The sequence below is a fragment of the Sarcophilus harrisii genome, chromosome 1, assembly GCF_902635505.1.
Source record: "Sarcophilus harrisii chromosome 1, mSarHar1.11, whole genome shotgun sequence".
In the NCBI taxonomy this organism is placed as follows: domain Eukaryota; kingdom Metazoa; phylum Chordata; class Mammalia; order Dasyuromorphia; family Dasyuridae; genus Sarcophilus; species Sarcophilus harrisii.
This window is the reverse complement of record NC_045426.1, coordinates 551527025-551553111: the sequence shown is the minus strand read 5'-3', so window position 1 is coordinate 551553111 and position 26087 is coordinate 551527025. Positions and strand designations below refer to the sequence as shown.

Genomic DNA, 26087 nt, shown 5'->3' with positions numbered 1-26087 from the left:
AAAATGACTACTTTAGAAATCATGATCAAGTCCATTAAGGTCAAAACACAACTCTTTTTTTTTTTTTTTTACAAAAAAAAGTTCTTTGCTGTGTATAAAAGATAAAAATCATTAAGTAATCCTGATACCACTATCTAATAATAATTATTACAAAGGCTCTACACTGGCTATGTCCTTTCTTACTCTAAATATTTAGGGCAAGTTTATTGTTGGAAGGGCTGCATCATAATTTTTTTTCTTTTTGCTTTTTCCAGAAAGGCTATAGTTTCCATAAGAGTCCCTGTTTTTTTCTTATTAGACTAATGAAGATGACATGCTCCTAGGTTGCTATTAATTTGACTATAACCAATCTCCAAATATGTATGAGCATCTACCACATGGATATGGAGATATATAACAGATCATTAGAGGCCATCCCATAAATAAATGCTCAATGCCTGGATGATAATATAGATTGTGATATCTTTATCCCATCTCTGTCTTGAGATCCTATACAAAGCTCAAATTGTGTTTTGATGCCTCCATAAAGCTTTCCCTGGTGCTCCTCTATCTAAAAAGGTTCATTTCTTCCTGTGAAACCTCATAATGTTTGACTAATATCCCTTTTTAGACCTTACATTTTATTTTGAATGAGCTTTTTCCCCTACACACCTCATTTTCTCCACTGAATTATAAACTCCTCAGGGGCAAAGATGTGCCCTTATTTATTTGATTGATCTTAGCAATTGCCCTGGCTCCTAGCACAGTGCCTTCTATGTAGTAGACACTTAATATATGATGGACAGATAGAAGATTGTAAAATGAGAAAAATGGACTAGTTGGCTTTGGCTTTTTAAATCTCTTCTAGCTCTGAATTTATGATCTTAAGATCCTGAGAGTTAATGAACAAATGAAAACATTTGTGTTCTTGCTTGACAATGCCAAAGAGTCATTAAATACAGTTTTTAGTTCTGTTGGGCAATACATTGATAACTGCAAGAAAGAGATGCCCCCACACACAGTGTGGGCTTAAAGCAAAACTCTGAATATATTATTTTTTAATACATTCGAATATATTATGAATGCTTTTGTATTGAATACAATTACGAATACAATACAATACAAATACAAATGAATATTTGAACACATTACATCCTTGCTGCAGTTTGTCAAATGTTTGAATAGATACCTGTACTAAAACTTAGAGGAAGACATATCTGGAGCAGCCATTTATACATTGGAGAAGATGGTTGCATAATTACTTTGCCATAATAAAATCACCCAACCTTTATAAACATCCATAGGATACTAAAGTTTTTGCTAAGCTGAGATAGATTAACAATGTGATAACATATTGTGATTGGGATGAGGTGAGGGAGAACTTGCTTCTCACTCTGGAATTTCTGCATTTCTTTGTTGTGTCCTCATCCCTTTATTATGGGTTGAAGCTAAAAGCTAGAAATCTGCCCCTTCATCTCATTTATCAAATTATGTTAAAAATAATAATGACAATATTTTTTTCCTCTAAGGAATTTAAAACAGTGTATAGCAATCTTGCACATTAATTCCCAAAGCCATAAACCTTTTTTTACTCATTAGATAAATAGAAAAGCAAATGTACAATCATAATTGCTATATTATGTTAGCTTTAAACTTTGTAAAATGCTTTTCATACATGATTTCACTTGATTTCCAGAACTACTTGTGAGATAAATAATTTAGTTATCATCATCTCCATTTTAGAGGTTAGGTGACTGAATTTAGGCAATTTAGTGGCTTACCCAGGATATCACAACTAGACTAGCTTCATGAGGCAGAATCTTCCTGATGAAAACAAGTTCCATAACATGTCCATTACTCGACACTGGCTCCCATTAAAATGTTGATTAATTGAATATATCATTGGATAAACTATTTTTACTTTCACAAAAATACAGATACTGATCTTTATATTAGGTCACTAGGTAGCACACTCAATGGAGTTTAATTCATATTTTTCACTCACCTGAGTTCCTCTGACCTTCATTAACAAAAGCAAATGAGTAATTACTAAATATTATTTTTATAATATTTAACCTAGCATGTAATTTGTTATTTGCAAAATGCTCTATTAACACTAACCAGGAGCCTTTGGGTACAGCTGTTGTTTCATATTTATTTTTAAATCTGGGGAATGTGAGCACTGATAAATAAAAGTCAAGCTTGTTCATTATCCTTTGGATTCTCTAGTATCATGCCCACTTCTATTAGTACTAAAAGAAACCTTTTGGGAGAGATACTTTCAAAGGACTTTATTTTCTGCTTCACACTGGTTTCAATTTGCATTTTTATCATTAATTGGGGAAATCCAGTTACTTGTTCTTGGGATTTTAAGTAAGAGAATCAACACAGAGGCCCAAACTTCTGGTCAAACTATGTGATGTAAATTTGGTCCACTCTGCTTTTTTCAAATACTGGATAACTTTGGATCTCAGTATTAGGTTATGGAAGTAACTTCCATTTTTGAGGATAGGGGGAAAGCAAAACACTAAGTGGAATAAACTAATGTCAGCTGCATCATAATCTGTGATCATGGGTATTGGTGTGTAGTCAATGTACTCCCAGAGACACCAAAATAGGAATGTGCAAAGCTTAAAGAAATTTTAGCTTAAGAAAACATCATTCCTGATTTTGCCAGCCTCAAGTCCCTGAAGCCAGAATCAAGTCCTTGGGTCCTAAAGATGTGAAGTATCCACCTCTGCTCTTGCAGCTTTATGCTGTTGGTACAGTCTGAACTGTTAGGGCCAGGATCACATTCATCCAGAAGTGAAAAAATAACCAAATCCTTACTTTGTCCACATGGTATCCAGTTCAGAACACACCACCAAATGTTAAACATTGATGTATGATGGTACACATGGAGAAAAGTAATCTGACTGGTTTTCTTCCTCAGAACAAAGAAAATTGTATCCATGAATTCTATCAGTTTGGAGAAGTAGTACCACCACAGAACTCTGGCTACCTACAAAGTGAAAAAGAAGAGTTACTTTTGTTTCAGAACAGAGCACCTATGTGCACTGTCTGCACTGATCTATCTTGTATTTACTATGCTTCCCTAAAATCATTCTCTACTTGTTTCACAAGCACAGGCTTATCAAATAAAGAGCTAAGGCATTTTTCCCCTTTCTTTTTCCTTCTTGCCAAGATAAGGAGGGGAAGGGACTCCTTGGTCTCCTTGCTATTCCAGGCAGACCCTTCAGTACTTCATAGTCCTAACTCCTCATAAGTCTCATGTTGGAAAATGCCTCTTCTATAGTTACTACCTTTATAACAACTTATACTTAAACCTGATACCATTAGAGACACTGCATCATGTTCTCTTTTCCAGGTAATTAATAAGATTGTATTGCTTAACATCAATGTAAAAAAGACTTATTCTGCATAAAGTTTTATACTTCCTTCTCACTGTTTGAAATCCTCCCCACCCCAATAAAATCCAAAACCCTCTAAAGAGACTTCTAATTTGACAACACTGAAAGAATTGTATGGAAGCCCAAATTCATGATGACAAGAATCATAATTAAAATGGGTGATACACTATTAGTTGAGCCGTGAATTGGTGCAGACATTCTAGAAAGTGATTTATAAATGTTGCTAAACTGGATATCTTTGGTCTAGAAATACCAAAGAAACAGGCAAAATATTTATAGCATCTCTTTTCATAGCATCAAAGAACTAGAAACTAAGGAGGATCCCATCAGTTCGGTGACAAGTGAATAAACTGTGGCATTTGAAAGTAATGAAATAATATTGTGCTGTAAGAAATGAAGAAAGATAGTTTTTGGTTTTAAAATTTAGTATTTTTCCCATTACATGTAAAAATAATTTTTATATACTTTTTAAAAATGTTGAATTCCAAGTTCTTTTTCTTTCTTCTTTCTCTCCTCTCTCCTTGAGAAGGCAAGCACAGTTTGATACAGATTATATGTGCACAGCCATGCAAAACATATTTCCCTATTAGTCATGTTGTGAAAGAAAATAGAGAACAAAAGAAAAAAAAAGAAAAATAAAGGGAAAAAAGTTTGCTCACATTCAGATTCCATCTTTCTCTAGAGATGGATAGCAGTTTTCATCCTAAATTTTTAGTAATTGTCTTAAGTCATTATGTGGTTCAGAATAGCTAAGACAGTCACAGTTGATTATATAAAATATTGCTTTTACAATATACAATGTTTTCTTGATTCTATTCACTTTATATCAGTTCATGTAAGTTTTTCCAGGTTTAAGAAAGGTGATTTCATGAACTGTGAACTGTGTACAAAGTATTAGCAATGTTGTAGGATGATCAATTGTGAATGACTTTGGTATTCTCAGCAATGCAATGATCCAATGCTACTACAAAGGATTTGTGATGAAAAATGCTATCCATATTCAGAGAAAAAACTGATTGTGTCTGAATACAGATTGAGGCATACTATTTTTGGTTTATTTTTCTTGAGGGGTTTTTTGCGGGGAGAGATCTATGTTTTCTTTTGCAACATGATTTTTATAGAAATGTTTTACATAACTTTACATGTGCTTTCTCAATGAGGGTGGGATGGGGAGGAAAGAAGAGAGAGAATCTGGAACTCAAAGTTTTAAAAACAAATGTTAAAAATTATTTAAATGTAACTGAGGGAAATAAGATATTAAAAAAGAATTTGTAGATAAACTTAGTTCAACCCAGATTAAATTATCACAAACTTAAAAAAGAAGAAAGATGATTTCAAAAAGAAACCTGGAAAGATGTATGAAGCAAGCAGAACAAGGTGAGTTTTACAAATATAACATTATAAAAACAATTTAGAAAAATCTAAAAATTCTAATCAACACAGTTAACCATGATTCCAAAGGACTAGTAAAGCATGCTATCTACTTCTAACCAAAGAGATGATAGACTAATGTTGCAGAAGGGAACATGTATTTTCTGACATAGGCAGTAGAAAAATTTGCTTTGTATAACTATGCATATTTGTTACAAGGCTTTTTTTGTTGTTGTTTTGTGTGTGTGTGTGTGTGTGTGTGTGTGTGCGCACACACACACACAGAGAAGATGAGGAAAGAGGAAAGAGAATTTTTTAATTTAAAAATTAAATTACATTTTAAAAATTAATATAGGTGATATAGAACTAAAAGAGAAGTGTTCCAGAACTGGAGATAGATAAATGTTTTGATTTTCAAAAATGAGGAGGCTGGATTCTTTAATATATATATATATAACTAGATCAGTGGAATGCATATACTTGGATTTCAGTGAGGAGTTTGACTCATTAACTCATGAACAAAATGGAAAGGTGTAGCAGTTAGATGTGGATTTGGAACTAGTTGAATAATTATACCAGTGATGATTGATGGCTTGATCTCTGTCTGGAAAGATGTCTTTAATATTGCAGAATTCTTTATTTTGACTTTTTTCTGTTCATTTTTAAAAATCAATAGCATTTCTCACTATTATGTTCGTAGGTCCAACATCTAATGCATAATAATAGATGCTTGTTGATTGATTGACTAAAAACAGGGGTCCTCAAACTACAGCCCATAGGCCAGATGCGGCAGCTGAGGACGTTTATCCCCCTCACCCAGGGCTATGAAGTTTCTTTATTTAAAGGCCCATAAAACAAAGTTTTTGTTTTTACTATAGTCTGGCCCTCCAACAGTCTGAGGGATAGTGAACTGGCCCTCTATTTAAAAAGTTTGAGGACCCCTGACTAAAAACATAGTCAAACAAATTCCACAAAGATTTATTATGAAGAACAAGAGGATAGCTAGGTAGTGGAATAGGTGGAGCACTGAGCTTGGAATCAGGAAAATCTATCTTCCCAAGTTCAAATCTGGTCTCAGATACTTATTAGCTATGTGACTCCAGGCAAGTCACTTCACCCTGTTTGCTTCAGTTCCTCATCTATAAAATGAATTGTAGAAAGAAATGGTAAAACACTAATATTTTGCCAAGAAAACTCCAAATGGGGTCATAGAGAGCCAGACATAACAAACAAACGAATTTGAAGAAGATATTCTGCTCTGAGGAGATTTCAAAATTCTTTTAATAACTGTAAAGCTCCCTGAAATAAAAGTCCATTGGGTTAATGCTAACTTTTTTCTGTGAGGTCACAGAATCATTTACATATATATACTAGGTGCTGGAGGCGGAAATGCAAAAAGTAAATAGTCATTGCCCTCAAGGAGCATATTTATCAGATTTATGGATTTCATGAAGCTTGGGGAGACTTTCAAATAATTGGATAAGAAAATTAGAATCCAAAAAGATTTCAACAGTCATCTAGCATTTATTAAACACATATGATGTGCTAGGCACTGTGATAAGCACTATAATGATAGCACAAGTCTAATAAGTGGAAGCTTAACACACACACACACACACACACACACACACACACACACACACATTTAGAAGCTCTAAATTTGAGTTTATAAGTTGATAATTTTCCCAGTTAAAAAACTGGGAAAGGGAGACTGAATAGTAAAAAAGATCCAAGGAACTGAAAACTCATCATCAGTTAATAGTACTACTTTTATGAAAATATAATGTCCAGAATGAGAGAGTGTCTTGTGCCAAACATTTTAGGGAAATCAGTGATTAACTGGATTGTGACCAGAAGAGGGCCACCAAGAATACAAGGAGACTAAAAGACACCATCTAAAAATAGGTTGAAAGAACTCGGGATTGAAAGAACTGGATAAGAAGAGATTAGTGGAAGTAAAAGACCTTAGAGCCTACCTTCAAGTAACTGAAGGATTGTTATGTGTAAAAGTGATTAACTACCATTTTACATCTCCTGAGAGCAGAACTGGGTAGGGCCAAACCATGGGAGTTACAGGGACTTAAATCATAGGGTTATAGATTTAGAGCTTGAAAGAACCTTAAAGCTCATTGAATCTAATTCCCCTCATTTTATAGATGATCTAGCTGAGAGGCTAAGTAACTCACAGAGTTAGCAAATGTTTGAGGTGAAATGTGAACCCAAGTCTTTTTAACTCTTAAGTCTAGTATTTTATCCACTATTCCCCAAAATTTCCTCTGCAAATACCCCGAATTTCATCTGTATTTAAGAGGAAAAAAATTTCTAATAATTAGATGAATCCAAAAGAATGGGATGTTTCAGAAGGTATTCTTAAAGTACAGTCTATGACTCCTTGTCAAGAATGCTGGAGAAAGGGTTCCTGCTCAAGTATAATAAAAACTCACATTTACATACCACTTTTAAATTTTGTAAAGTGATTATTATATTATTTATTCTTTATAATAACCCTGAGGCAAATGCTACTATTATCTTCATTTTGCAGATGAGAAAACTGAGGTTAAAGTGACTTTCCCAGGGTGTCACAGGTAATGAATATGTTTGGGAGAAGAGGATTCAACTCAGGCTTTCTTCATTCTAGCAGCTCTGCCTGCTAGGGAAAGCTATCTCTCTAGTATGGATCTAACTAGATGATTTCTGAGGTTTCTTCCAACTTGGAGAGTCTTTTATTACTTTTATAGTAGAGATACAGAAATGTAAAAAGATGCAGAGCTCTCTCCACTTCACGATGACTTCTACATTTTGACTAAATGACAGCTCACCTGAAAAAGATCTTGGGCTTTCAGCAGATTGAAACCTTCATATGACTTAACACTAAAAACATAGCAGCCAAAACTGCTAATGTCATTTTAGGCTACAATGAGAGGCTTAGTGTCTAGATGAGAGAAGAAACAGTTTTGCTGTATTTTGCCACAATCCAGATCCCATTTGGAGCACTGTGCTTGGTTATGGATGAGTATTAATAAGTGAGAGAACATCCAGGAGAATGCTGAAGGGGCCTTGAAATCATTCCATAAGGCTTACTAACAGAACTAAGAATATTAATTTAAAGGAAATTCAGTAAGGAATAGCCATACTATGTCTTCTAGGTCAAATCTATGATCCTGTGTCTATAAAATGTCTGATACATAGGGAAAGGATGAAACTTGTTCTGCTTGGCCATAAAAGACAGAAAGAGGAGCAATGGGTAGAAATTTCAACCCATGACAACTATCTGAAAGTAGAAGAATCCACCTTGGAAAGCTGTGGGTTGCTTCTTGATAGAGATTTAAATTTAAGCAAAGGTTCTATAACCACTTATTTGTGTATGGCCAAGTAACTTCTTGTTCAGATGTGGGTGGGCTAGATGGCTCCTGAAAACAACTACATAGTCAAGGTTTGTAGTTACAAGAGAAGCACTTGAGTCTTGACTTTGCTTCTCTTTGTAATCTTGAACAAGTCATTTCTCTTAAATTCATTTTCTGTATAAAGATCACACAAGTGGTGTTATTCGTTGGTAAGGTTAAAAATGAGCTAACTTATATAAAACATATTATAACTTGTGAAGATCTATGCAAATGTCAATAATTATTATAATAGCTTGTATTGTTATTGTAACTGATGCCTCAGGAAGCTTTTTAAAGTTGGTTATCCTAATCCCAAGGTTTTCTATACAATAAGATTATATGATCTTCTGTGATAGCTTAGTACTTTCCAGGATTTCATTCTTACATCATTAGAAAATAATACTTGCATATCTCTCCCTGTAGCTTGAAATGAAGTGAGATGGTAATCTCATGAAAAATTCAGTGAGATGGTAATTGGGTAAAATGCTTTATTTTTCCTGTGTTCTATAAAGCATTTATGATGTCCAGCACAGTATAATCAAAGTTCACACTTCTAATGCCCTTTAGAGTTTAAAAACATGCTATTCAAAAAAACTCTGTGAAGTATCTTGTGAAACGTCACTATCTTCCTGTTGTTGATTGTCCTTCATTCTCGAAGAGGACCATGACATCAAGGAGGTGGTACCATGATATGCAAGTAAATTAAATTTAAGTCAATAGAGAATGTGCAAGTATAGATCAGAATGACTGGAAATGGTCCAGGAGCCATCTTGTTGAGCTTAAATTATTAAGTAAATTTAAATTACTTATTTATTTATCTATGGTCACACTGCTAATGTCTGGATTTGAACTGAGATTTCTTGATGCACACTCCAGAACTTTGCATTAAGTCCTCTATATTTGAGATTAATTTTCCCTGTAAGCATCTGAGTCATTATTAGTACTCTTAAAATTTGTTTAAATTTTATATGGCACATATATTTCAACAACTGCAGTGCTATGCTTGTAAATGTATAACAATCAGCTCTCCCCCCAAAAAGTACAAACAACATATTTTTAAGTGGAATTGAACTTTCTTGATTTTGGTTTTAAAGTTTTAAAATCAAGGTTAGAATTCAAAACAAAGCAGTTCTGGAAGGTTAGTTTGGAAGGTTAGTTTATCCTGACATCGAAAATATTGTTTTATATACAGTAGGTGCTTATTAATTGTGGAATTCAACTATACTGATGATCTAAACAAAACAAAGAAAACATATCAAAGAAAGAAAAACAAAAGGCATAAGCTGTCTCAGTGTATAACTAATTGACCCCCAGTCCATGCTAGTAGGTTGTCACTTCAGTTATTGGATGTTCCCCAAAAGGAGTGTTAGAAATCATATGGTAGCTCTCCTCTTATACAAAGCAGAAAGTAAGATTGACAGCTGGCAGGAAAATTGAAAAAGGACTTTGAAAAAAATCATGAAGATCAAAATATTAGTAAACACTAAAGAACTGAGATTATTTACCCTTTAAAGGTAAGAGGGTAATTTAATAATAGCATTCAAAGGTATGAAGGAGTCTAATACAGAGGAGAGAGAACAATTGTTTGGTGTCTTCCAGGAATGGAAATAGAAATATGTAGCAATGAGAATTAAGGTTAGTTACAAAGAAAAAAATTACTAATAGTAAGAAATAATAAGAGAGGTAGCATGGAGTTAGCAGATAGATAAGATAGCCTCCAGTCAGAAAAAAATGGGTTCATGTCTTGTTCAAGTTGCTGCCTGTGTTAGCGACAACTAAATTCTTTCCTGTAGGCAAGAGATGTCAAACTCTTGGTGTCAAAACTTCCCAGAGGCATAGGGGATTAAAATGTGTAGAAATATTTAACAAAATAAATAATACAACATATATAATATAACATTAATTCATGGATTTTTAAGTCATTCTGTGTCTGCATGGACCTGTTTCTATGTTTTTACACCACAACTTCTAGGTAACTCTCAGAGCCGGTCTAGAGCTACACTGCTGGAAAGTATCTTCACACTGGAAATTCTCAATGAAATTTCAGGTCTGATGTGTGAGAGTAAGAGACCAAGCTAGAGATGGAGAAGACAGACAGACACTGAGCTGGGCTGCCAGGACAAATTGTAAATGTCCAAACTTTTCAAAATGTACAAATTCTCAAATGCCAGGATCATTTAAATATAGAAGTAGATATAGAATACAGAAGTAGAAGTATAGAATGGTAGAGAAATTATTAACATTTAACATTTCTGTTTGACTAATATTTTTGAATGACTAGGTCAAATTCACATTAATATATTTGAAATCAGTAGGATGATTATCACTATCTCCACTCTTGATCTCACTATATTTCTAAAGCAATTGATCCAAAATGGAAAGCTTGTTGCTTTTCATTTCAGCAACTATGAAAAATCTCAAAAATGATATTTTATTTTCACCAAAGACAGGAACCTTCTTTCCACCCAAGTCCACCATTGTGGGTAAAGGCTCCATTGTCTCACAGAGAGACTTTTGTAAAATTATCAGTTTTCTATTTGAGGCTCACCCGGATATCTGCTTCTCCTGCACTGACGAGATTCTGACACTGCAAGTTGTAGCCTCCTTCCCAAGTGGCGAGAACAAGCTGAAATAGAAACAATAAAGAAAAGATAAAAAACAGCAGAAAGTATGTCTAAATGAATCACTCATTAATTTTTTTTTACTGGCATTTATTCAGGAAACTGGCTAGGACTTGGGTTTATGCCAAATCATTCTTAAACAGATGCTATCATAGGATTTGATTCTTGCTTTTGAACTGAATTGAGTATATGACATGCTATCTGCTATATCAAACTTATAATAATTTACAGCTTGTGGGATGACTTTAGAGATGCCTGGAGAGACTTACATGAGCTGATGCTAAGTGGAATGAGCAGAATCAGGAGATGATTATACATGGCAACAAGATTATATGACAATCAATTCTGATGGACGTGTGGCTCTTTCCAACAATGAGATGATTGAAGCCAGTTTCAATGATCTCATGATGAAGAGAGCAATCTACAGAGAAAGGACTGCAGGAATTAAGCGTGGATCATAATGTAACATTCCCACTTCTTTTGTTTTTGTTCGCTTGCGTTTTGTTTTCTTATTCATTTTTCTTTCCTTTTTGATCCGATCTTCCTGTACAACAAGATAATTGTACAAATATGTTTATATATATTGGATTTAACATATATTTTAACATGTATAACATATATTGGATTACTTGCCATCTAGGGGAGGAGGTGGGAGGAAGGAGGGAAAAACTTGGAACACAAGGTCAATGTTGAAAAATTATCTGTGCATATATATGTTTTGAGGGGAAAAAAGCTTTAATAATTAAAAAAATTACAGCTGTGCAGTACCTCATAATTTAGTCGACTCTAAACAGAAGTATATTTTATATAGGTTTAGAAATATTTATCAAGTTCTTATTCTTCCGAATTATCTTTTGTATGATAATTTAAGGATGTTTAACAAAACATCAAAATCAACTTTTTTCTTCTGCCTTGAAGTACTAGTAAAATCTTCTGTTTTGCTTTTTTTTTTCTATTATTGTAGAGGTTTTAAATATATTTTACCAATTTATAAATCGACTCTACAAATTACAGAGCAATCATGTTTGGAATATGGTTAGTATACTGAATTGTCTATAATATAGAGTCTCTAGGTGTAGTTTAAAAATCTGTCCAGTTTTTAAATTTGACATGCTTTTAATGAAACAACTCTTCTTTCCTCACACCCAATCCCTCCCAGTCACTGGCTCTCCATCTATTTTAATTAGTTATCATCCAAAGAAAGTGATTTTCCCAGCCAGTCCATGAAAGCAAATTACTGATTTCAGTTCCCAGAACCAGATAAAAAACTTTTTTTGCATCTTGTTTCTGTAAGGTTTATCACAGAACATATTTTTTGTGCAAAACTACCCATCTTTTATACATTTGATTCTTTATTTTCTCTCAATTTTTAACATTCTCTTAAAAGCTTTTTATATCTTTAAATAATTTTTATTTTCCCTAATTACATGTAAAACATTTTTGTTATATATTTACATTCATTTTTTTACATATTTCCATATGAAACATGTTGAAAGAGAAAAATCAAAGGGGAAAGCTATTAGGGAAAGAAAGTGAAAATAGTATGTGTTGATCTACATTCGGTCTCCAAGGTTCTCTCTCTGGATGTGGATGGTGTTTTCCATCCAGAGTTGGATGTTCCATTTGCATGTCCAGAGTTCAAAGGTCACTGAACCACTGAGAAGAACTAAGTCTATCATATTTGATCATTACACAATATTGCTGTTGCTGTGTACAATGTTGTCCTGGTTCTGCATGCTTCACTCAGCATTAATTCATGTAAATCTTTCCAAAACTTTCTAAAATCAGAATTTTCTGTTCATCATTTTTTTAGAGAACAACATTATTATTTTCATATGCCATAACTTATTCAGCCATTCCACAATTGATGGCCATCTACTCATTTTCCAATTCCTTGCCATCACCAAAAGAGCTACTACAAGATTTTTGTACATGTGGGTCTTTTCCTCCCTTTTAAGATTTCTTTAGGATACAGAAATAGTAATGGCACTGCTGGATCAAAGAGTATGCAGAGTTTTATATCTTTTTGGATATAGTTCCAAACTGCTCTCCAGAATGGTTGGATCAGTTCACAACTCCACCAACAATGCATTAGTATCCCAGTTTTCCAACATCCCCTTCAACACTTATCTATCTTTTCCTGTCATCTTAGTCAATCTGATAGGTATGTGATGGTACCTCAGAATTGTTTTAATTTGCATTTCTCTAATCAGTAGTGATTTAGAACATTTCTTCATATGACTATAAATAGTTTTAATTTCTTCATATGAAAATTGTTAATATCATTTGACTATTTATCAATTAGGGAATGGCTTGTATTTTCATAAATTTAAATCAATTCTCCATATAGTTTAGAAAAGTAAAAATCTTTTTGAGTTTCATTCTCTCTTTCTGCCTTTCCTCATTTGAGAATACAAGCAATTTGATCTAGATTATAGATGTGCAGTGATAGAAAAAATTTCTTTATTAGTCATGTTGCAAAAGGAATTGCATTCCAAAAAAAATAATAAAGACATTTTAAAAGAATGCTTCAGTCTGCACTTAGACTCTATCAGTTTTTTTTTTTTCTGGACATGAATAACATCTTTCATTACAAGTCCTTTAGAATTGTCTTGAATCATACTGCTAAGTTTGCCTAAGTCAGTCACATTTGATCACAGTACAATATTGCTGTTAATTTGTACAATATTCTCCTGATTATACTCATTTCACTTTGCATCACTTCACAAGTCTTCCCAGGTTTTTCTGAAAGCAACCTGCTTTCTTTTTTTCTGCTCATTTTGTATAGTACAATGGTATTCCATCACAATCACATACCACAATTTATTTAGCCATGATGGACATTTCCTAAATTTCTAATTTTTGCCACCACAAACAATGGGCTGCTATAAATATTTTGGTATAACATAGTTCCTTTTTCTTTTGATCTCTTTGGAGTACAGATCTGATGGTAGTATCATTGAGTCAAAGGATATACACAGTTTGACATCCATTTGATCATAGTTGCAAATTACTATTCAGAAAAGTGGGATCAGTTCATATTAGTGTCCTTATTTTTCCGACATATTCTCCAATGTTTATCATTTTTTTTTCTGCCATATTTACTGGTCATTTTCAGTCATTTGTAAAACTTTTGTTACCCCATTTGGGGTTCCTCTAAGCAAAGATACTGGAATGGTTTGCCATTTCCTTCTCCAAAGCACTTTACAAATGAGGAAACTGAGGCAAACTATTTTGCCCTGGATTTCAGAACTAGTAATTATCTGAGGCCAAATTTGAACTCAGGAAGATGAATCTTCCTGACTCCAGGTCCAGCACTCTGTACTTCTAGCTGTCATATTAGCCAATATGATAGGTGTGAGGCTGTACCTCAAAATTATTTTCATTTCCATTTCTATAAACAACATTTTAAGAATTTAGAACTTTTTTCTATAGAAGTTCATTAGTGTCTTGTGATGACATAATTGGCAGGTCTTGAAAAGAAAATTATTTCAACTTTTTTTTTCATGTCTCCTGAAAATCCCATTCTTTTCTCTGAATGGATTCCAGATTCATAGATTTTTTTGATTCAGAGAAATCTAGGCATATGGAGTTTAGATTTTTTTTCTTGGACACTAGTGGTCTTATGTGGTGACTTGCAAAAAAGGTGTTTCTTTAAAAGATCTGTGATTTCCTTGGTGGTATTGCTCTAGCCATTTACAGAGATCACAACTACTCCTCAAATTGCCCTATCATCACCTGAGAGCTGTCCTTATAGCTTATCTATAAATTCAGCTAGCCTGGTCCTTCAGTCATTGATAAAAAATATGTTGCCAGCTTAGTGGGACCTGCCAGTACTTGGGTTTTTTGAAAATCCAAAATAACCTCCAAGCCTTCTCCATAAAATAGAGATCTAGAGGCCACCAAGACATCTGATGTATGGCATTGCTACGTAGAGCATGATACTAACTAGCAAACTGTCTGCTAGTTAGATATGGCCCACTTCCAGTTTTTGAACAATTCTCAAGCTAAGAATGGTTTTTATATATCCAAATAAAGTTTCATTGTGTCTAAAAATGCAAAAAAAAAAAAAAAACCAACATTCTTAGAGCCATACAAATAGGCAGCAGGCCACGTTTGGCTGGGGAAAGATATGGTGTGGAAGTGAGCCTATTCTTTGGCCTAAAGAATTCAAATGCAAGAAAAGTTGCACAAGTCTAAAACAGAAATTGTTCACTAATTTCTAGTCCAATATTTCCAGAGATTTTCCATTCCCATACCCAGTGAAAATAGATGCACCATCATTAGTAGGGCTCAAGAGTCTCTGCAACTCATCTGAGCTTTGGATAACAGAAAATATTCATTTCTAACAATTTTTATATAATTATCCTGATTCCTAGTCAATCTTCATAGTACTCTTCATCTGCTTCAAAGGTAAAAGCAAAATATATTTCTTAAGTTATGGATCCAGATGTTCTTGATATTGTTCCTCTCTGACTTCATTTGGTTTGTTCTTCATTTCAGGGGAGAAAAGCAGGGGGGTTATTTCTATGTCTCTTGTATGGAGGCAAAAGTAATGCGATGTATATCTCTGTTCCATATAAGGTCTTGTAGTTATTTTCTTTTGAATGCCTTGCACTTGGAAAAAAGAGGTTTCCTTGAATTAGTCTGCCTAATGCTATCTATCACACCTATTACTTCCCATATCTTCATTAGCTATTTAAATTGCCACCCTGAGGAAACCAAATATAGATTAGCATCCCAGAAGCATAGAAAAAGAAAGTTTTGTATAACCTGTTAAGACTTAATAAAAAAATTAATATTTTCCAGATGATATTTTTAAATAAATACTTATGATCTAAATCAAGATGTTTCCTTCCAGGATACTGGAACTCAAGGACTTCCATTATTGGCTTTGTAAAAAATAAATAAATAAATAAAACAGAACAAAACAAAAAACCCAAAAAACTTAGCCACATCTAGCATCTCAATTGATGATAAACTTATCTTCTCTTGCAAAACCAGAGAGAGCACACCAACAACTGAGATGATTATCATGTCTTAGTCCTGAGAAAGAAAAAAAATTATTTTATTTACATGGGTCAAATCAAGTTGGATCACTGGTCCACCCACTGCAAAAGTAATAGTACTGATTCTTCGCAGACCCAAGGTCTTCTGGCAATGAGCTTAACCTTACATAATACATATTTAGGGCCCATTAAAACTACTCTAAACAAAGAAAGAAACACTCATTCAGTATCTGCTATTCATCTACTATTCTTTTTCTCACCCTTCCCCATCCCTTCTTCCAATTTCAGATTTCTTTTCCCATGGAGGCTTCAGTTCTGGTCCACACATTCAATTCTGAACAATGAGGAATTTATTTATTTTTAATTGAATTCATGGAGTAGGAGGTTTTCTTAACAGATAAGAAACATAAACTTCTTCCCTGAAAGAGAAGTAAGGATTACAGGAGAGTGACCTTCAACCAATAGGGCCACTCTGAGCCTTTGTCTTTGAGATGGAACTGAAAGGAAGCTCTGTAATCTTTCCTGGGCACTTGTGTTGGGAGATATATGGCATGCAGGAAGCTAGCATATTTAGCAAGAAGGAGAAACTGAAGAGAAAAAAAGTGAGGAGTTTCTGAAGGATTGGCAAAAGAAAGAAAAAAGAAAAACTAATGAGAAAAATCAAGGACAGGACAGACAGAGCAGGGTATGTGATAAACCATAAATTTAAAAACCAGGAATGATAAAAAAGAGAAATATTCTCAAGGATGATATATCCGTTGTGTTCCCATGAAGAGTCAAGAAATAACTAATCTCTTAGGGACAATATCAGACTTTTTAAAAGCAGAACCTCCAAAGAATATAATAAAAACAGCATTTGATTTGAGATTACATTTAGTTGCTTTGAGAATTTTGTTGTTGTTGCAGTTTGCTACTTTCATTACAACTATCTTTGGCTGCTTCTATTTCTCCAAATATGATAGAAGATTCTTTCAAAGTTCAATTCAGTCCCTAACTGATCCATGAAGAATCCAGTCCATGATCAGTGGAGCTTTAGACATTATCTAGTTTAACCTCCTCATCTAAGATGAGGAATCTGAAATTGGGAAAGGTTAAGTGACTTGCCCAATGCAACCTGGATTTTAAGTAGCTGACTCCGAATGCAGCACTCTCCCTTCTACTGATCTGAGCTCCAAATTTCTATAGCATTTATCTGTGTCATTGATTTACATATATTTAAAGCACTTGTTTATATGATATCTAACTATATCTGTCTCATATATATATATATATAAATATATATACACATATATGTAAATATAACTTAGTGTGAGAAACTCAATGAGAAAACTCCTCTCTTTCCACCTGAAAGACAGGTACTTACAGATTGACAGTATTGTTAATTTTCTTTTAAGGTATGTTTATCTAATTTTTCAAACTAGACCATCTGGTCTTTGTTATCCACAACTTTAGACTTCTTATATGTAAGAATTAGGCCTGTATTTCTTAAGGTACTTATTGCAGTGTCTTGCACATAGTAGACCATCAGTAAGTATATGCTGGTTGATTGAAAACTTCCTTTTTTTACTTTAAATAATAGTCAATATTCAGTTAACATTTATTAAATGCCTACAGTGTGTCTACAATGTACTGTGCTAAGCAATGGGGATAAAAAGAAGGGCAAAAGATAAGTCCCTGTCTTCAAAGAGTTCACAATTCAATGGGAAAATACAGTAGTTAGAATGAAGCTGAAAAGGGGGGGGGGTGATGAAATCCTACATCTAGGGTGGAAAATGATGAGGTGACTATCATAGTGACAACCTGGGAGAATCTATTAAATCCCCATCTTCTATAACAGAGGGAGAAAGGTGGATTTAAATTTACAAATTCTAAAATTTCCTCTTTGTTCACTTTTTCTCCCTCACCTCTCACCTCAGAAATTAGAAATGATTATTTCTATCATTCAGATGTAGGCCCTCTAGTTTTAACTTTGCAGGTTACATGGTACTACTAAGTGCTTCCCAGGAATGTAGGACAAGAGAAAGAAAAAGAACAGCAAATATATCAATATTATGCTGACTTTTTCCCAATACATAAAGAGGACTACGGTATTCTCTACTTGACTCAAACTTAGACAGCTGGTGAGCAGGAAGGCAAGAAAATTGTTAGCAAAGGGAAAAGGCTACATTTACCTCTACAAAACTAACCTCATAACTTTTGTGGTTGGGTGGAAATAATGTCACAGCAAAAAAAATTAAGTTTTTCCTCCTCCCTAATATGCCCCAGGCCATTTCCCATTCTGGGGCTGCACATGGCTGGCCATGTCTGCTGAACTAAATGATGAGGAGATAGACTTCCTAAGAAATAGTCAGGACACATAAGGTACAATGTAGGTTGCTAAGGCCAATTGTAAGGTATCAAGGCTGGGGCAAATTATGTTAGGAATATGGATGGGAATAGGGATATGGCAGGCATTCTAATCTGAAATATTCAAGAAGCCAGTTTCAATGCAAAAGGAACTGTATTAGAAGTGGGTTAGAAGAAAAATGAGATATAGTTTGCCATCAGGAAGTTTATTCTGTAGTAGAGAGGTGATGTATACATAGATACAAAATGACTTAAGGTGTCTAACTAAGAAAGAACTAAGAGATCTTAGAATGTGGCAAGTGAATAGGGCAAATTTAATATGTGAAAGATTTGTTTTGCAACAGAAGTTACAAATAGAAGTCCTCAGAGATTCGGGGGGGGGGTAGAAAACGACTTCTAGCTGGGGGAACAGGGACTTTATGGAAGAGGTAACATCTGAATTAAACCCAGAATCAAAAGAAGGGTTTTAACAGGTAGAAAAATGGAAGGTGTGATTTAGGTCATACAAACGCACTGAGCTCAGAAAACACAAGAAGAATGAAGAACAGTCAACAGTCTAATTGGGATTGAAATGAGAATACCTGAAAGTGAATAGAGGCTGGCAAGAGATAATAGTGTTAAAGCATAGAACAGAAATCCTCAGTCATTTGTGTGATGGACCCCTTTGGAAGTCTGCTGAAGTATATGGATCCCTTCTGAAAATAATGTTTTTAAATGCATATTATAAAATATATTGAAGTATAAAAGAAATTAATTATATTGAACTATAGTTATCAAAAATACTTTATAAAAAATAAAGTTCATGGACCCCCGATTAAGAACCCCTAGTAGAAATGGACTAAATGTCAGGCTATGGAGTTTGAATTTTATGTTGTAATTGCAACAAGGACCCAGTGAAGTTATTTGAACAGGGGAAAGACATGATCAGATCCTTATATTGGAAGATTAATTTGGAAAGAATGTTCAAGATAGATTAGGTTATTTCCAAGGTTGAAAAGGAAACTAAACAAGGTATTGTTTTTTAGGAAGTACTTTCAGTAGGAATGGAAAAGTGACACATTTAAAAGATATTGGAGGCAGAATCCTCATTACTTGACAGTTAATCAAATATAGTAGATGCGAGAAGAATCAAAGATGATGTAAGGAGGTGGAACGGGGAATGTGCAGACTACTCTTGTGAAAACTTTGGCAGTGAAAGAAAAGAGAATGATAGCTAGAAAAAGTAACAGGGTCAAGGGAAAAGTTGAGGGAGAGTAGAGGGCATATGTGGACCAAGTAGCAGATTTGTAGAATGAGGAGAAGGGATTAGTAGAGATAGAAACTACTGGATTAAAAATGAGAGACATCCCAATATTTACAGTGATTAAATCTGGTTACAATGGTTATTAAAGATGGGGGATGAAGGGTCAGTTATAAAAGTGGACTGCTAATTACTTGACAGCAAGAGAAAGTGTTTGCACTTAGACTAGCTTAATTTGTTAATTTCATTTTCTTATACTGATGCTAACTTTTTCCAAATAACAAGACAAGCTTCAGTTTAAAGAGCTGATGATGTGTGTGATCTCAGGGATAGAAGATTATATGTTCTATAAATTACATTCTTCATCCAATGACAGATTCCTGAAATTTCCATTAGAAATTCATTCTTTTAACTGAAGGTTTGATTTCAGTACAAAGATGTATCACAAATGCTTGCTGACTGACAGGACAACTAACACTTTGAACTGTTATCAATCATATCTTAGCATGAGGATGAGTTTTTTTTTAACCTTTCCTCAATCAATCAACAAGTATAATACTGGGTGCAAAGTGCTGAGAATACAAATATAAGCAGAAAGAAACTTTGCGTTTTAGAAATTTACATTCCAATGAGGAAAGACAACATATAAAAGTAAGCTGAAAAAGATGGTGTGGAATGGAAATAGAAAAAGGTTCGCAGTGCAGAGACCAGATAGAGGAGTCTAGATTGTTGCTTGTTGAGAAACAAAGAGATGGCTCATGGTTCTGGAAGGAGCCATCCTGAGACTACCTCTGAGTTTTGAATTCTAGGGATGAAGGGATCTTCCAAAATGAGAAGTTTTGAGGGGGCATGATGAAGGCATCCTGAGACCAGGTTTTAATACAAAGGTACAGAAGACAGCAGCAGGGAGTGACAAAGACAGAAAATGGACTCCATCTATGTCCCAAACTGAGGCCCTGAACCTTTCCCTGGCTCCCAGTTTTATTGGCCCTGTTTTTAGCAAAAGAGTGACATGCCCCCAGGGGGTGCATTTAAGGCTTTCAGAATAAGTTCTTGGTAGTATCTGTGTAAAATAACGAATGATTCTGCTGGCAGGACAACCAGTACTTGTTTTTGCCCTTGTAAAAAAAGCCTGAGCCCAGTGCTCTACAAAGGAATGGGAAATGTGGGATGTCATGGGGGCAGCTAGAAAAGAACTGGAATGCCTTCTCACACTTCCAGGGGTCAGTCATCAGGCACTGAGATGCCATTGAGCCAGCCTCACAGAGATGCTGGGAATGCTTCTCAAGGAAACTTAGCTGCTCTGAAAGCAAACTAAGCTAGCTCTCATTTGCTTATCTATACTATGGAGAAGGTGCCTGGATAGAAAGAATTCAAAGGTCACCCACCATCGCTGTTTAAGACCCCTAGTTTCAATATTGTCCTTCCCACCTCCATTTATCGAAAGCATCTGATGGGGAAGAAATTACAAGATACAATTAGGCATCTTCTCTCATCCTTCTGTTTTAGAGAAGTAAGAATTAATATCGACATAAAATAGAAAGCAAAAAAGACAAGGAAAGGAAATAGTTCCTGTATGCAATGAACAAAATGAAGGATTAGTTTCTAAGCAATTAAAACTATAATTTGAATGACTATACCTAAACTGACCAGAAAGAAACATTAAAATCCCACTGAAATTCAAAAGATCATGGAATACTCAGCCATTGCTTCCTTTTCTCAAATTCCCAAACTGAGGCACTGAAGAATGTTTTATATTACTAATAATCCCAACAGCTATTTCCAGCTCTAAAAGCATTTATTAGAGGAGGGCTTCTTAAAATTTTTCCATTCTCTATCCCTTTCTTCCCAAGAAATGTTTACATGATCTTAGGTGTGTATGTACATATATATATTTATATTTATACAAATCAAATGTTCACTGTCTTAATCATTATCATCATCATAAATTATAACTTTGTGACCTCTACATTTAATTATGAACCATAGTTAAAGAAGCTGGGAATTAAAGTACTCTTAAGACAGGCTATATTACATAATGTAAAAAGCATTGTACTTATAGGCAAGAGAGATCTAGGTCTATTTATATCTATCTACCTATGAGACTTACTAACTTTGACTAGGGGCAAATCCCTTGACTTTGCAGCCTAAGTCTTTCAATTACTAAGAGCTCTGAAACTCCCTAGTTGTGTGACTGAGCACATGACTTCTCTGGACTTTACCTCTATCACCTGCAAAATAAGGATAAGAACCAGAACAGTGCTGTCAAATTCAAATAGAAATGAAGGTCACTAAATGATCTATAAGAATCCCTGCAGATCACATAATGACTTAGATAACCATAACTTAACATTATTTCTGATTTATAGTATTTTTATGTATTGTGTTAAATATTATCTAATTACATTTTAATCTGGTTCAAGCTGCACTTGGGAGTGTAGTGGGCTGAACATGGCTGAGGAAGAAGGTCTGATTCCTCTGGACTAGAGAATCTCTAACATCTTCCAACTCTAACATTTTATAGTTCTATGAATCCCTCATTTTTCACAGAATCTTTAAAAGTTGGAAAGGATTTCATCATGAAATAATCAACAGAATATGTGATAAGTGCTCAATCATACCCTGCTTTTTAGAACTCCCTCAAAGAAAACCCACTACTTCCGGAGTCCACTCCATTTTTAGACAATCTACTAATTGTTGGGATATTATTCCTTCTATCAAATATAAATTTTGCCTTTTTTTTGCAACTTTTGCAGACTGCTCCTTGCCTTGCCATCTAGAATCATTCTAGAGCAAGTCTAATCACTTTTCCACATGACTATCCTCATGTCCCTTCCCAAATCATCTCAGTGGGTAATCTGTTTTGAATAAGACATGAACAAAAGAAAATGGATCTAAATTACTGAGGGGGAAATATAACTTAGAGATAAGAAGAACTTCATAAAGAAGACCTATCAAAAACCAGAAGTTACTCAGATCTTCAAGAATACCATAGCCCTCTTGGATTCTACCCCTAAAATTCTGTCAGAAGGCAGGGGCTAGATTGTAAATACCTATAGAAATTGCTCTATTCTGAAACTGTTAATAAATTAAATGGCATTTGTTAAGTGGTTACTCTATGCCACGCATCATACTAAATACTGGAATTGTAGCTTAAATGAAAACTTACCTCCACAAGCATATAGAGAGAGAGTAGTGTGATTCCAAGATTATAGAAAATGAGGATACCCCTGAGAGAAAGTGCAGGCCTGTTCTTCATATACTTGTTACCCAACCATATGGAAAGTAAATATATTACAGTAAGGAAAAAAGTAGGAAGGTAGGAGTCCAACATGAGCCATCCTCTGACCCGAGCATCTGAAAAGAAACACACATAGTGAGATTACTGAGTAAGAAAGTTAAGTAGACTTGCTAAATTTGATGTTCTCTATTCTAAAGAATGTAAAAATTCAGTTTATAACTGAATATAAAATAACACAAAGATGTAGGGGGAAAAAATAAATCATCATTACATTTCAGTTTAAGTGCCCTAAAATTATGTGCCTTCAAAGTAATAAATTAATGTTCACCCTGTGATTATATTATATAAAATGATAATTCCCAATTATATGGTGTTTTAGGTTTACAAAATGCTTCAGTTTTACAACAACTGTGCAACAGGACTCAATGCAAGTCTCGCTCCCATTTTAGAAACAAGGACACTGAGGCTCTAGAAAGTCAGTGACCTCCCCATGAAGTCAGTATATAAACTCAGATCTCTAAATTCCAAGTCTTCTGCTCTTACCTCATTACACTAAGCAGAAAAAAAATTTTTTTATAGTTAAAGGTCATTATGTGCTAAGTTCTGAAGCTGATAGCACAGTAGAAAAAAAGAATTGAATATTTAGTTGTTAATGAAGAGGATACAGGGTGATTAACCCCATAAATTAACCCTGTCTCCCAAAAGAGATATCATGTAATATTGCACATCTATATTGAAAACCATTTTGCCTAACATTTCAATAATAGGACCATAATTGCTAGAGAGGAAAGCAAACTTCCTGCATGCCAAAACTTAAGTTTTCACAAAAAATAAATCTGAAGTTTTCATATATATAAAACATTCTAAATGAATAAAAGCACAAAATGAGTTTAAAAATCCATATTTTAAGGATACCTAGTAAAATAATTAATACAACTGATGACACATATCCTTTTAAAATGTATTTATTATGAGCCAGGTATTATTTTTTAATGATCATTTCTTAGGCTTCTTCTGTACTCATTCAATAAATACTTATTAAGTACCACTGTTAAATGCAGAGATAATATATCTGGTCCCTAAATTCATGATGCTTACAGGGTAGTGGAGAAATAAGATACAAATACATAGCTATAGCAATAATTTATATCATAAAAAGTGCAGTGTGGGTCAGAAATCAATTTCGATGGAGAATAGGATTCAGGGAGGGTAGACTAGAAAAGTAATGTGAATTAAAATGTGAAAACTTTTGAATATCAAACCAAGGAGTTTAGATTTCATTTGGGACACAGAAGGGAGCCACTAAAGACTCTGAACAGTGAAGAGTCAGTTGTGCCAGATAGAGTAAGAGTTAAATAATAAGGAGTTAATTTGTGGGGAATTAAAACAAATTTGATTGTAGACATTGAGTTTGAGGTGGTTATTAGGTATCTTCAAAGTAATTGGCAATTTAAATTTATTAGTTCAGAACAGAAGTCAGATGTAGAGATAGTTATCTATGAGATCACTTTATGAATAACATTGTCAAAGGACAAAATGTTTAGGGAGGAAAGAAAAGGGCCAAAGATCTCTCAAGAAATATATTAAATAAGGATTTTGGGATGAGGATGTGCTATTAATTAAGGAAGTATAAAAGAGTGGTTAGAAAAAGGAGAAAAATCAAAATAGTGAAGGATCTCTAAGCTGGAGCAGGAGAAAAGAATCTACTAGGAGGGAGTGGTCAACTATGCTGAATAGGCACCAAAAAGGCCATTGAATTTGGCAATTATGTGTCAGTGGTGAGCTTTGAAAAAGAAGTTTTAATAGAGTGCTTCAGGTCCTAGGATAGTATTGATGACATAGTAAGACCTCAATAAATATTTGTTATTACTCTGGCTACCAGACTTTAAAAAATCATTTCAGTTTCTTATATTACGGATCTACTATGACTAACATGAAAATGAGTGCCACTAGATAGGGCTATGTAAACTAGCTATCTCTCCCTTTCAGAAATCTCCATCCATTATGAAGAAGCTTTGTTGCCTTATTTGCCACACCATCTAAGTACTCATCGGATTAATAGAGATTATTTATGGGTTCTTTTATTCATATTTCTAAGCCAGACCTCCATTTTTTCTCAGTATAATCAGATTAGGGTGGCTTCCCCTTTCTAGGGTGTGTGTGAATCTCCTTTTTGGTCTAGCATTTAGCTCACACTGTTTTTCATTTGTAGAAAAGCTAGGAGAAATAGATAGCAGTGATCTAGACCTTGGAGACTCTGAAGTGATATGAGAATTTACCCAGTCTACTTCGTGAAGGTCAACTGATACTGTCAATTTTATGATTTCCTGGCTATAAAAGGAAAACTTATTAAAAAAAAAAAAGACTAAAGCCCAGTAAAGTAGCCTATACCAGTAGATGTGGCTATGGCACCTTGTGAGAACAATTATATCTTTGCAGGATGATGGCTAAAGGTCCCAGCCTGGGTATCACTACTATTTTACCACTGATTCTTGAGTCTGGGCTGACTCCATCTTGATCTTAAGGAAGATGAGTGTCTGGGAGTGGGATAAGGAAGGTGGTCTCATTTAGCTGACACAAGCTGCCCATTACTGCCTCTCTCTTAGGGGACCATATTGCTTTGGTGAGGCCGACTCACTTTCCCTGTGAATTATTGGGGAGGAGGGGTGAAAAGAGTTGTGGCCCACTCCAAGAAGTTGCTTTCCCAGATGATAGTTGTAAGAATTAGAATGAAAGCAGAACTGGCAGCCTGGGAAGTGCTGTCACTCCCTGAATTCTTGTGCTTTTCTGATAGTTTGTGAAAATTGGTAAACAGATGTTGCTGATGATGAGGAAGAAGATAGGTCCCTTTTCTACAATTTCTTGCCTCAATGATAGCTACAGGCCTGGGAAAAAAGCAGGTCTGGTGGTGTGGAATTACTAGTATTCTCAATGCTCTTAGGCACAAGGTCCTAGGCTGTCTCCATCAGGGTCTAGGGGAAAATATTGGTTAAGGTAGTGGTGATGGTTTGACCTACCTGGAACCTGCTGTCTCCTGACTCCCTCAGGATGCCTTGGTGCTTCAACAAAGTGGGTTTGTCTTCCTGTGTGTATTAGGGGAGATTCCCTGAATCAGTGGAAATTTTCTGTGTGTACATTGGGGAGATGACCTCTAAAACACTGGTTCCTTAGTCTTTTGAGATCTCACACACTAAAACTATAAAAGTTTTGCAAATTATTAAGTTCCAGTCTTTTTGTTCTACATGACCATAGAAATAAGGGAATATAGACAAATTGAAAGGCATGGTATTGCCCCATACTCATACCTAAATTCTAATCTCCATTAAGTCAAATCACAATTAGCCAATGCTAATTGAGCAGAGTGCAAAGTGCAGAGCATCGATTTTATGCAAGATTAGGACAGGAAACATCTGGTGCAGACAAGTAGACAGGAACAGATGAGGCTGACATCTGGAAATCAATCTGATTCTATGTCAGAGATTTGGAA

The 26087-nt window shown here is 34.6% G+C and overlaps 1 protein-coding gene across 6 annotated transcripts in view; it reads right to left on the bottom strand.

Annotated features, from left to right (window-relative positions):
- ELOVL2 (ELOVL fatty acid elongase 2) overlaps window positions 1–26087 on the bottom strand; it is a 97997-nt gene that overhangs the window by 6842 nt on the left and 65068 nt on the right. For 5 of the 6 annotated variants that reach the window (XM_031946853.1, XM_031946852.1, XM_003760177.4 and 2 more), the window contains 3 exons: window positions 22529–22716; window positions 10692–10769; window positions 2809–2980 (listed from right to left, as the gene is read on the bottom strand). In XM_031946853.1, the coding sequence (XP_031802713.1) occupies window positions 2809–2980; window positions 10692–10769; window positions 22529–22716 (438 nt within the window). Of the gene's footprint in view, window positions 1–2806; window positions 2981–10691; window positions 10770–22528; window positions 22717–26087 lie in introns of all 6 variants that reach the window. The other variant, XM_031946849.1, reaches the window with a different exon arrangement.